The sequence below is a fragment of the Dendrobates tinctorius genome, unplaced genomic scaffold, assembly GCF_039654945.1.
Source record: "Dendrobates tinctorius isolate UK_male_01 unplaced genomic scaffold, ASM3965494v1 ptg000045l, whole genome shotgun sequence".
Lineage (NCBI taxonomy): Eukaryota > Metazoa > Chordata > Amphibia > Anura > Dendrobatidae > Dendrobates > Dendrobates tinctorius.
Window position 1 is genome coordinate 1744505 of NW_027361713.1, and position 13954 is coordinate 1758458.

General features: G+C 45.4%; 1 protein-coding gene across 3 annotated transcripts in view; it reads left to right on the forward strand.

Annotated features, from left to right (window-relative positions):
* The window catches only part of SMIM29 (small integral membrane protein 29), a 69554-nt gene extending 58992 nt beyond the window's left edge, over positions 1-10562 (forward strand). For all 3 annotated transcript variants that reach the window (XM_073575586.1, XM_073575587.1, XM_073575588.1), the window contains exon 5: positions 9862-10562. In XM_073575586.1, coding sequence (XP_073431687.1) covers positions 9862-9930 — 69 coding nt within the window. In that variant the 3' untranslated portion in view covers positions 9931-10562. The remainder of the gene's footprint in view (positions 1-9861) is intronic.
* Positions 10563-13954: the final 3392 nt, after the last annotated feature.

Consider the following 13954-nt stretch of genomic DNA (forward strand, 5'->3'; position numbering starts at 1 on the left):
ATAACACTATAATTTTATAGAATAAATGCGTACATGAGATGATGCATACAACTGCGTAACGCAGTAGAAAAGGAACCAATGGAATTTTCAATAATACAGGATAAAAAAAGCCAAGTTATAGCAAACTAAATACTGTGAGGGCAAAAACACATTATCCCAAAACGTAAGATAGATCCCAATTGGTTACAATTTATTGTGTACATGTATTTGTACAATAGTTGAATTATAATGGAAAAAAAATGAAAAATAGATAACACATGGAAGCAAAATGCTCACGTATATCAAAAATCTATTGCTAAACTCATCCAAAACTGAAAAAAAACTGTACAAAGAACGATGGTAAACTATTATCAAAAGATTCAAAGCCTCATGTATGCACCACAAGTATGAAAATAATACAAAGACCACAAATACATGTTGCTGCATACGCGTTAGCCAGAAATGAAATGAACTAGGCGGAGAGGTGATGAAATAGAAATCCCAATTTGCAGAGTGGGCGTTGCAGATAAAACCCCACAAAGCTCGACGTATGAGCAAAAATAATAAATAGGTAAGTGTCAGTGGACCAAAAATAATGAGATCATCAAGAACAGGTAAAGGGCAATATCATGATGGTAGAATGTGCCAACTATATCCACAAGTATGTAAATTCAAAGCTAGGTGGAAAATAAATATACAAACAAAAAGTCTGAAGAGATATGCTTGAATAGATACAAGGACAAATCCAGAAGAATCCAGAGATATTTGGGCAAAACTATTTCATCCCCTGAAGTAACATGTAGTTGTAGTTAGATGACACCAGATAAATCCAGGAGGAGATTCAAGATGTTTTCATAACTTGCAATAGAAAAAAATCATACGAGGAATTTGGTTCTGAAAAAATATTTTTAAAGTGAAAAACACAGAAAGATAGACTCAAAGGTGTAAAATAGGGATTTTTTTGTGTACTCCGTGTAAAATCCTTTTCTCTGAGCCACTCATTGGGGGACACAGGACTGTGGGTGTATGCTGCTGCCCCTAGGAGGCTGAATATAAAGAGTTAGCTCCTCCTCTGCAGTATACACCACCCACTGGCTCCAGATAGAACCAGTTCAGTGTCCAAGCAGTAGGAGAATAAGAACATTAACAATAGGTACAACATGTCAACAAGAAATTATGATAGGCAACGATCCATAGAGGGTGGGTACTGTACCCCCAATGAGTGGCTCAGAGAAAGGATTTTACGGTGAGTACACAAAAATCCCTATTTCTTCGCCACATTGGGTGACACTTGACCGTGGAACGTCCCAAAGCAGTCCCTGGGTGGGAAATAACATCGTAAGCGTAAACTCCCAGTACGTGCTGTCTAAAGATGCACTACCGCTGCCTGCAATTCGTCTACCCAGGCCTGCATCTGCTGATGCCTGAGTATGGACATTATAATACTTGTGTAAAAGTGTGTAAGGCTAGACCAGGTCGCCACTTTGCAAACCTGCTCCGCGGACGCCTAATGCAGAATGGTCCATGAAGCACCGACCAACTGGAGTGTGCCTTGATCCCCGCTGGAATAGGCTTGCCTCTGATGCGGTAGGCTTCTTGAATAGTCGACCGAATCCATCTGGCTATTGTCGACTTGGAAGCGGCCAATCCTTTCCGGTGCCCCTCTGGGAGCACGAACAGCGCGTCCATCTGACGAAAAGACACCGTCCTTGACACGTACCATCTGAGAGCTCTCACAAGATCCAAAGAGTGAAGAGCTTTCTCCACATGGTGCACCGGTGCAGGACAAAACAAGGGCAGAATGACATCCTCTTTAAGGTGGAAAGAAGGCACCACTTTTGGAAGGAAGGGCGAGGACAGTCTGAGGACCACCTTGTCTCGGTGAAAAAGCAGAAAGGGAGCTCGGCAGGAAAGAGCAGCCAATTCCGAGACCCTTCTGATCGATGTAATCGCAACTAGGAAGGCGACCTTCCATGAGAGGTTGAATAGAGACGTCTGCAACGGTTCAAAGGGAGATTCTTGTAGGATAACTATGACTAAATTAAGGTTCCAGGCGTATAAGGGTGCTCTGTAGGGAGGTACCACATGGGAATCTCCCTGACAGAACGTTCTCACCTTGGAGTTGCAAGCGATTTTACGCTGGAACAAGACAGACCAGGCCGAGACCTGCCCCTTGAGGGAGCTCAGCGCTAGGCAACTAGGATCACTGGTACCCCCTCTGCCTTCATCTTTGGAATCAAGGGTAACGGTGGAAACAGGTAGAGAAGACTGAAGCGACTCCATGGGAGGACCAGCACGTCTGCTCCAATGTCTCTCGCGTCCTGGGATTGGGCTACAAACTGGTACCTTTGCATTGAACCAGGATGCCATCAGGTCCACGTCCGGAGTTCCCCAGCGATGACCGCTCTGCTGGAAAACCTCCAAATGGAGAGACCACTCTCCCGAGGCTAGGCCTTGATGGCTGAGGAAATCCGCCGCCCAGTTTTCCACTCCTGGAATGTGAATGGCCAAAATGACCGAGTGGTTCTGTTCGGCCCAGCGAAGGATGTGGTCCACCTCGCGCATAGCAGGTTTGCTGTGAGTCCCCCCTTGATGATTGATATAAGCCACGGCAGTGGCATTGTCCGACTGGATACAGATGGGGCGGCCTGCTAGGAGACTATGAAACCGCCGCAGGGAGAGCCGAATCGCTCGGATTTCCAGAACCTTGATTGGAAGAAGTGACTCCTGAGGAGACCAACTCCCTTGGGCAGTGTGATGGCGAAAAACTGCTTCCCACCCGAGAAGACTGGCGGCGGTAGTGACTACCAGCCAATGGATCGGGAGAAAGGACTTCCCTTGGAGGAAGGAGGACCGGAGCGTCCACCACTGAAGTCCCTGCTTAACCCGAGGGCTCAACCGACATGGTCGATCGAGGGGGGGGGGGGGTGGAAGAGGAGCTTTTTTTTCCCATGCGTCCAAAAGAGCATGCTGGAGAGGGCGAAGATGCAGTTGTGCAAATGGAATTGCTTCCATTGTGGCTACCATCTTCCCGAGGACCTTCAATCGCCAATCCTCGGAAAGTGTCCAGAATCATGCCCAGGATGGAAATCTGCTGAGCTGGGAGGAGAGATTTGCTCGAGTTGACTAACCAGCCTAGCCGAGAAAGGGTATCCAATGAAATGCGGGCGGATTCCGCACAGGTTTGGAAGGATGGCCCTTTGATCAGTAGGTCATCTAGATAAGGGAAGACTAGTAGGCCCCCGAGAGTGTAGAATGGACATGATGGCCGCCATGACTTTCGTGAACACTCTGGAGGGCGATGGCGAGGCCGAATGGCAAGGCCGTGAACTGAAAATGTTCGCTGCGAACAGAGAAAGAAGGAATATTTGGTGAGGAAGGAAGATTATGATGTGGAGATACGCATCCCGAATATCAATGATGGCTAGAAACTCCCCCTGTTCCATCGAGGAAATGACGAAACGGAGAGACTCTATCCTGAAATGCTGGTCCGACTTTGACAAATTTGTTTAGCAGTTTTAGATCCAGGATGGGTCTGACTGTACCATCCTTTTTTGGGACCACAAACAGATTTGAATAGAAACCCTCAGACCTTTCGTTCTCCAGGACTGGGATAATGACTCCGTGTTGGTGGAGGGACTCAATGGCTTTAAAAATGATCATACCCTTTTTCCCCGCTTTGGGAGGACTGGAGGCAAAAAAAAGTGTTGGAGTGGGAAAAGCAAATTCTATTTTGTACCCGGAGGACACCAGATCCCTGACCCACTCGTCGTGAACGATGGTGAGCCAGGCATGCTGAAACAGAAGTAAGCGGCCGCCTACTCTGCTGTTATCGACCGGAGAGGGTTGCAAGTCATTTAGCCGAGGATCTTTGGGGTCTGGATCCCCTAGATCTGGCCTGTGCGGGGCGAGTATTCTAGCGCTTGTTGGGTTTGTACGAGGCCTATGGACTCCTATCCCTGTGAGCGGGGCTCCCTGACCCTGGGAATCTGACCGTAGAGGACCACCCGATATTGGTGCGAAAGGACCGGAATAGTGTCTGCAGCTGTCGACGAATAGGACGTCTAACTCTCTGCTGGGAAAGGGACTTGCTTGTCTCGCCTGTGGCGTCCGAAATGAGCTAATACAGCTTTTCTCCGAATAAGCGGCCGCTGTGGTAAGGGAGAGAAGTTAAAGATTTTTTTGGAAGCTGAATCTGCATGCCAGTCCCTGAGCCATAGTGCCCTTCTGCACATTGAAATTAGCCTTGTCTAGGGAGGCACTTACCAAATAGTCTCCGGCCAAAGAAATTTGATTGGCCAGCTCTGCTAACTCCGGGGGAAGATGACTCTTCTGTATAGCCTTATACAGGGATTCTGCCCAGAAAGCTACGGCTTTGGTTACCCAGGTCCCTGCAAATGAGGAAAAAGGGCCAAGCCTGATGCCTCGAAAACCAAACGGGCAAGGCTGTCAATAAGGCGATCTGTGGGATCCTTAATAGAGGATCCATCCGATAAGGACAGGAGTCCTAGAGGTTAGATGTGGGGGGGGGGGGGAATTCTGTCCACTGTTTGTTGAGGTCAGATGAGAAGGGATATCTGATCTTGAGATCTTTGACCTGCCAAACTTTTGTCAGGTTGCTCTGTCACGTAACTATGTCCTGGAATTCGGGGTGGTTGACAAACACCCTATGAGAACGTTTGGTCCTTTTTGAAGGACACTGTATTTTCAGACTGGGAAGTAGTGGGCTCTTCGTCAACCTGCAATGACTGCTTGACTGCTTCAATGAGACTATCCACTGTAGCCTGATAACCGGTGACTCTAGGTCAAGGGGCCCATCAGGCTCGTAATCTGAGCTGTGTTCACTATAAGTCACTGGAGAGGAAGAGTGAGAAGCTGAGCTAATGGATGCCGAGGCGCCAGAGAGCCTGATGGACTAGCTATGAACTTTTTCTAGATGCCTGTTTGTGTTTTGATTGAGAACGGCCCCTGCAGGCCGATGGTTCCCCTGATGTAGGAGAATTCAGAGAGAAGGATTAGTGGTCCTGCTCCTGGAGGGATCCTGAAGGAATTCAATTGCCTTAGTTATGGAAGCCATAGATTGCGACAGTGACTAGGCACCATGGGATTGGGCATGGTGGGTAGCTCCTGAGCGCACTTAGGGTCGCAGGCATCACCGAGCGGAGAATTATGTCTCCTAGGTAACGCAGCTTGACAGGAGGTGCATGAAGCAAAAAAGTGTTTTGCCTGCTTTTTTTAGAGGTTTCAGATAGGGACATGCTGTACCCCTGTTAACTCCCAATATATTGCAGGAAGGGCTATGGGAGTGCGAATGTAAGTCAGCAGAGCACCTTAGTGGTAAGGGAGGGAGCCTGAGGGCAGTGTAGCAGAGGACTTACCCAGGTCCTGTACCCCAGAGACGGCTTGTGCCCAGTGTTGCAGTGACAGGGAACGGAGCCTGGTGTGTAAGGATGTGAGCACAGGGTCCTTTGTTTGTCTGAAAATGGCCGCCGAGATCAGAGCGCTTCTCGCAGTGTGCGAGAATCGCGAGACAGGTGGGCGGGACCTCCGATATGACGCAGAGGAACAGGGTAGGATTACCGGGACCCTGCCTATCAAAGGCCAAAGCTGGGGCCTAACGCGCTAAGGAGACCCCCTTACCCCAATCAGAACTTGCCGGCGGAAACCTGGAGGGACACGAGCAGGTGGGCAGGACCACCTGCGTGACACGTGATGAGTGGGGTTACCGGCTTGCGGCCTAGCAAGGGCAGAAGCCGGGGACTAGATTAGCGGAGCCTGGCCGGGAATAGCGGCCAGGTGCGCGATGCGCTCAGTAGCCCCCCCGATCAGAAAACTAACTGCAGGATGAGGTCTTTTGCAGAGATGAAAAGAAGAGCTGCCGCTCTGCACGCAGGTCAGGGCTGCAACAGGGACGGTGCCGGAACCCTCAATCCATCATCCCCTTTGAGGGGGAGGTGGAGAGGGATCGTCCAGCTCCCTGCAGCACCGCTGTTCCATCAGTGATGGTGCAATGGGAGCAGCACTGACGCCATCGGAGAGCCTCTGTGTATCCTAAGGGTTCACTCCCCTAAGATTACACAGGGCTATGTCCGGCTGTAGCCTGGCTCAGAAGGGGGTACATGGAAGCGACACTCCATGTTCCCTTCTGTTACTGGTGCAGGGAGATCGGCGCCCTGAAGGAAACCGTCGCCCCTAGGATAGGTCAGGCATGGCATCCAACGTTGCAGGAGAGGGTACGGGGAGGCGACACTCCCCGTGCTAGCCTGTTGTTGGTTGGGGGAGATCGGCCCCTTGGAAGGGTCCGTCGCCCCAGTCATCTTCGTGAAAAAAGGTAAAAATGAAAATAAAAAATTAAAAAAATTTTATGGTCTGAATAGCAGACCCTGTGTGCCTCCTACGGACATTAAGTATGAACTGGTTCTATCAGGAGCCATTGGGTGGTGTATACTGCAGAGGAGGAGCTAACTTTTGTATTCACAGTTTCAGCCTCCCCTAGTGACAGCAGCATACACCCATGGTCCTGTGTCCCCCAATGTGGAGAAGGAGAAAAATATATTAGAACCTACGGCTATTGACCCTTATAGCTGTTTACTGTTTTTTTAAACAATGGATCTTCATTGAGACCCAATTGTTTTAAACTCCGTAAAGTATAAATCCACTGTTCACGTTTAAGGAGTTCCAAAGTGACATCCCCCGCCCCCCCCCCCCGATATTCGTCTGCACCGACTCCAGACCCATCACTCTAGCTCCAGTAGTGCAACAATTGTGCATATTCAAAAAATGCATTGCAACTGAGGTCAGGGTCTTGCCTTTTTCTTTGTCCCTTTAAGCTGTGTTGATGTTGGAGAGATGTTGTTGAATCCTCTTCCTAAGCTCTTGTGTGGTTTGTCCAATGTAAACTTTTGGACAATTGCAAACCAATGCATACACTAAATTCTTGGATTTGCAATTAAAATAAATTTGGAATGAACAAGAGACGAAAGGGTGGGAAATGAAATCCCATCACCCCCAGTAGTCAGATGGCAAATGTTACAACCCCCACAGGGGAAGGTACCGCGTAGTTGTTCTCCCCTGTGTAGCCTTTGTGTGGGCCGTTTGAAATGACTATGGCATACGTAATCTTTAAGACATTTAGCTTTTCTAGCAATCAAGTTAGGTTATGGGGCAATATGTAATGTCAATTTTGGTTCATTTACCAAAATACCCCAGTACTTAGATAAAATGCCTCGAACAACATTCCATTGTTTGAATGTAGTGACAACACCCAAGGGTTTGGCTGTGTCACGTGGCCATAGTAGATGTTTACGATCGCTGTTTTTTGCAACCTGAAAAGCTCTCGAAATTACCTTGTTCGGGTATCCTCTATCTTTAAAGTGTCTAGTGAGATCTTGAGCTTGACCTAGGAACTTCTGCTGGGAGGAACAGTTCCTCTTGAGTCAAAAAACTGTCCTTTCCGGATGCCGTTTTTTAGATGACCAGGATGGAAACTTGAATAGTGTAGAAGACTATTCGTGGAAGTAGGTTTCCGGTATAGAGTAGTTGTAGCACGAGAATTCACGATAGTCAACTTGAGGTCCAAAAATTCAGCCACAGAGGCGAAGAACTGGGCTGTAAGATGAAAATTGAACAAATTGTCATTCAAGCTAGCCACAAAAGTCTTGCATTCATCCAAAGATCCAGTCCAGAAAAATGACATCAATATATCGACACCACTTAAAGGGAATCTGTCACCTATTTTTTTTGGGCTATGAGATGTGGCCACCGCCATCAGGGGCTTATCTACAGCTTTCTGTAATGCTGTAGATAAGCCCCTGATGTTACCTTAAAGAGAAGAAAAACGAGTTATATTATACTATCCCAGGGGCGGTCCGGGTCCAGAGGGTGTTCGGCCTGGCGCCTCCCATCTTGTAGCGATGACGTCCTCTTCTTTGTGTCCTGGCGCAGGTGCACTGCTCTGCCCTGTTGACGGCAAAGCAGAGTGTGCAGGCGCTGGACCTCTTCTGGCACCTGCGCACTGCAGTACTCTGCTTCACGGCGCAGGCGCACTGCTCCTGTTGAGGGCAGAGCAAAGAAGAGGACGTCATCGCTACAAGATGGGAGGCGTCGGACCGGACCGTGATACCCTCCGGACCCGGACCGCCCCTGGGTGAGTATAATATAACTCGTTTTTCTTCTCTTTCAGATTACATCGGGGGCTTATCTACAGCGTTACAGAATGCTGTAGACAAGCCCCTGATGGCGGTGGCCGCATCTCATAGCCCAAAAAATAGGTGACCGATTCCCTTTAAGATCATGATTACGATAAGTTTGGAGACAAGACACTGGTGATCTCCCACCACCCAAGAAATAAATCTGCGTACGAGGGTGCACATTGTGCACCCATCGCAGCGCCGGATACCTCTTTAAAGAATACTGTCGAACACTAAAGTAGTTTTTGTCCAAAATGAAATACAATAAATCCAGGATGAAAGAATAATGTTTACGATTCCCAGTGGTGTGGTGACTGAGGAAAAAGGAAACTGCTTGAATACACAGGTCGTGTTGGATACTAGTGTAAAGAGATTCGACATCTAAAGTTACCATGAGCGTATTAGGAGGAATCACCAAATCCTTGACTAATAGTAAAAGATGGGAGGAATCTCTCACATAGGAATCTAGGGAAATCACCAATGGTTGCAGAAAAAAATCTGCGTAAATGCAAGGCCGTTCCAAAATCCCTGACAAGATAGGCCTACCTGGGGGTTCCTTTAGTGACTTGTGCACTTTGGGTAGCATATAGAAGGTAGGTACTCTGGTGTGGTGATTCATCAGGAAATCCTTTTCTTGTTAATGATGTTGCACGTCAAAGCCCTTTGAGAACACTATCCAATTTAGATTTAAAGCAGGATCCGAAGGCAGAAGTCTCTGATAACACAAAGGGTAATGGTACTGTCACACTTAGCGATGTACCAGCGATATGACGTGGTCAGGATCGCTGGTACATCGCTAAGTGGTCGCTAGTAAGCTGCCACACAGGCAGATCTCACCAGCGACATCGCAGGGGTCGGGGGTCGCTACTTACCTTTCACACCAGGCGATCCTGCGTCCTCCCGCCCGGCTCCACACGTCGCTCGTCGTCACAGCAGGAAGCGCCGTAGGAAGCTGACGACGAGAAACAGTCCTGGACGTTCTCGCGCGATCAGCGATAACGAGCGGGTCGTAGGTTATCACACATAGCGATATCGCTATAACGTCACAAGTTATAGCGATATTGCTAGCGATATCTTAGTGTGACATGCCCTTTAGTGAGTTGTCTCTTCGCTTCCTTCACATATAAATCCACAGGCCAAATGACGATATTACCCCTTTTATCCACTTCCCTGATAACCAGATCACAATTGTTACTCAGTCTGCGTATTGCTGCATGGTCAGACTTACTAGTGTTATTTAAACAAATTCGGCTTCACATTCAATAGCTGGATGTCCCCCTACATACCGCATCAAAGAAATCTGAACCACAGGGAAGAAGGAGAAAGAGGGAGTGGCCTGTGAAGGTAGTCTCCCTGTAAAGCGCTTTCTGGAACCGGGTTTTCTTTTCCTCCCCAATATACATTAGATGATCCCATTAACATTGCTAGGTATGGATGCCGCATCTCTCTATGGGGCCTTTAGATGAGCATTTCCCTCTGCTCGGAGACATCAAGAAAGCTGACCGAACTTAAACTGTCCACCTTGTGTGTCATCTTTTTGTAATGGGGACATGGCAACATTAAATATGGGGTTGATGCAGTCATATATAATACGCCTGAAGGAGATATTTGAAAAGTTGCAAGCAAGCAATGACCAGAAACCAATTGGGTTATAAATGGAAGTTAATTTTTGCTTAAATTCCCTTTGTTGCAGGTTGTGCATGGCTGGACAAGTGGATACCATCAGTACAAAAGGGCATCATTAAGGGATGTGACGGCATAAACAATATTTGCTGAGAAAGCAGTCTGAACATGGATGGGAAGAACATTGAATCCTCCACCTGTCAGAGACCTTCCGCATTTCTTCATTTGCAGCCAGTTTAATGTTTTATTTAAAGAAATCTATTGTCTTGTATGTACTTGTATAATAATAGAACCATAGAAAAATGATCATCATAAGGCAATAGTTTTATATATAAAAACACAATTTTTATTAGAACAAATTCATTAAAATCAAATACTGAGAAAATAGGGAAGTACGAAACACTCATTGCTCACAACACTCATAGAACGCACCAGGTCCAGGGAAAACCAGCTACCAGAGATGTAATAATCAGACAAGGGAGATGACAGTACAGTATGCAGCTACATAGGGCAGCACAAGGCCCTAACCATCCGTCACCTATATAATATCCTGTGGCCAGAATTCTAACTTGCTATTATAAATGCTGCACAGCGGCTACTGATCTCAGTATCTATCAAAATAAACACCGCATGCCTAGCACCAATCCTAATAGCCCAACACACCAATAACCCTCAAGTTGCACAAATCATGGTAAAATTAACTTTATGGGTGTCAGTGATACAGGGTGCCGTTACCTCCTGGGCTAGCGCGTCCACCCCGATTTGCGTTTCGGTCTCCTTTCTCAAGGGGCCTACTGTCCAGACAGTGTCTCCATGTTTTATATCTCCCGACCGCAGCGTGCATTACCGCGCGACCGGAAGTGATGCTCCTCACCTGGAAATGACGCGCAGCGTTGCCTAGTCAACGGCGATGCTAGGGGGTGGACTGTCTGGATAGTAGGCCCCTTGAGAAAGGAGTTCGAAACGCGCATCAGGGCGGACGCGCTAGCCCAGGAGGTAACGGCACCTTGTATCACTGACACCCATAAAGGTAATTTTACCATGATTTGTGCAACTTGAGGGTTATTGGTGTGTTGGGTTATTAGGGTTGGTGCTAGGCATGCGGCGTTTATTTTGGTAGATTCTGAGATCAGTAGCCGCTGTGCAGCATTTATAATAGCATGTTAGAATTCTGGCCACAGGGTATTATATAAGTAACGGATGGTTAGGGCCCCTTGTGATGCCCTATGTAGCTGCATATTGTACTGGCATCTCCCTTGTCTGATTATTACATCTGTGGTATCTGGTTTTCCCTGGACCTGGCGCATTCTAGGAGTGTTGTGAGCAATGAGTGTTTTGTACTTCCCTATATTTTCTCAGTATTTGGCAGTATGATTTTAATGAATTTCTAATCAAAATCACATTTTTATATATAAAACTATTGCCTTATGATCATTGTTTTTCTATGTAGTAATTGATGATAGGCTGCAGTAATCCAGCCTCATACATGGTTATTAACCATGTGTCTTTGTTATACCTGTTGGTACTTGTTTAATAATGCAGTGTGGATGTTTAGATGTGAATATAGAATTAAAGTATGCTTATCTGCATACACAATTTTATATGGGGCAAAATATGGGCAGCCTATTTAATATCCTCCAAGATAAATTTGCAAAAATGTTATAGGGATATGTTCGTTCTTTTTAAAACCTGGACAGATCACAGCCAAAGGAAGAAGGTATTTTTTTTTTTTTTTATCAAAGAAGTGTTTCTCCTTGCGGAGATTGACATGCTAAGCATGCCGAGATGAGAGAACATAAAGCCGCAATGCTCCTCATGGAAATATCCAAATTGTCTCTTCAGAGAGGAAGAGGACTAGAACTCTAGTGCCACGTATTGGGAGTAGCAATCCTAAAAGTCAATGTTGACCCTTTAATGAGCCTTGTCACATGACTTACGATAACAGCCAAACCAGACAAGGCTCCTTAAAGGGTCGACATTGACTCTTAGGATTGCTACTTCCAATAGGTGGCACTAGAGTTTTAGTCCCCTTCCTCTCTGAAGAGACAATTTGCCTTTTTCTTTTTAGGCACTTTCTTCCTCTCCACAAAGGAAATCTTTTGTCTACTTATTGTAACCAATAAATATAAAATGCTACCTGTAGAATGACATTTGAGCTACATTTGCATTGCTATATTTTCTGTCTTGAGTTCCATCTGCTTTATGCCAGTAATGGATTTGGATGTTTAAGGAAAAGGTTGTCCTGAGTAAGACGTTGGATGACTTTGAAATGAGCTGACATTACACCACTTTTGAATTCTGGTTTGTGGATTCTTTCCTGAAGATCTCGGCAGTGCTGTGGAAACCCACCATCCCATTTCTACTTCATTATTTCTGACTCGCACCCACTGATGTAAAATGAGTTGCAAGAAGTGTTTGTAATTATTCACAGGTCTGTTTTGTACCAACTTAAATTCCCAGGAGGGAAACGTTCTCCCTTAGACCACCTAATTGATTAAGAGGCGCACACCACTTTTATAAATTTTTGAAGAAAGCAGAATGGGGAACAGGTGAAGTCTGCTCACCATGTGCAGTCTCTTTCCAAGAATGAGTTCCACGCACAGAGCCGCTTGGGCGTTCAAGTTCCAAGGAATGAAGAAAAAAAGGTACTCGAGTAGAAAAATATAAAACTTTGTCTTTAATGGAAAAAATTCATAAAAATGGGCACAATGCGGACAACATTTAGATCAGAGAGCTACCAACTGATGCATTTTGACACTCCAGTCTTAATTGTGGAAGTTTTTATATTTTTCTATGCTGGAGTACCTTTTTTTTTTTTTATTCACTTAAATTTTGGCGCATCTTATTGCTAGTATGCAGCTGCAGTCGAAATGTTTCTCCAGTCAGGGAGAAACCACCTTGGTGTAAGTTATATCACAAATTTTGATGAATTTGTTGGGTGGACTTTGTCATCGCCTGTCCACCATGGAGGAGTTGGTCAAAACTGTAAGTCAAAAATGCTGACTGATGCAAAAAAATGTTAATAACTTTAATTTATAGGTGTTTGACAGAATTCTGGCTCAAACAACCTTCATAATTTGGGCCCAAAGTGTATCTAATAGGTCATGTTTAATGCCAAAATATAACAGCTTTACGGGTAAATATGCACTGATTAAATATAATATAAATGTATACTATTTCCCAAAGCTACCGTGCCCACGTTTTGACCTGATAATAGAACTCCTGCTAATTTTTTTTTTTCCCTTTATTTCTTACTTTTCTTGATTCTGGCTTGCAAGATGGTACATTTGCAAGTGCCTTATAACTTGGCATTTTTGACCAATTGCATATTATCATTTCAAGTTTTATATAAAACCTGCAGCAAGTCTTGTCCTTTTAGCCATGCTTGGAAAAGCATCAAGACCGTGATATTTCTATTTTGTCATAGTGCAGTTAAGTCTTTGCAGACTGCTTTTGAAAACATTTCAAACACCCTTTGCCTCTTGGATAAGAATAGTAAAGTCTGACAAGGCGATATGCCTGTCTTCAAAGAATTGTGTTGATCCTACTCTACCTGTAGGAACTTCAATAAAGACGATCCACAAAGGTAAAAACTGCCACTCCCAAGGGTAAGACTGACACCCAGCAATAATGTGTTGGTAACAATATATTTGCCATGCTGGCATAATATTTTGTAATTTTGGAAACACTTTATATAAAATAACTTATGTATGAATGATGTTAAATGTTTAGTATTGTGAACATGATAAAGAAAATTAAATGACTCGTCTTTTATGTAAAGATATTGCAAAATTAAAGCTTGCTATTTGTCAAGAAACATGTTAATGATCTAGTGCGCCCCTCTATTTGGGTCCAGGCCTGGTGGGCTCAGTTTATTTTCAAAATAGCTTATGGAAGGAGAACTGTGCTTTCTAGCTGCTTGTAGTATCACTATAAGGCTGGCATCACACTTACCGTATGAAAACTTGGTCCGAGTCTCTCTGCCAAGAGTCGCAGGAGTGTAATGTGAGTGTCATGCGAGTACAATTCGATTTCTCACACCTAGCATCCGATATACATCCGATTGCAATGCGACTTTAACATGAGCTTTTACATACAGCAATTCTGTCATTTACACATCGTTTTCAAAGGAAATAGTCTTCAAAACACACATATATACAGGA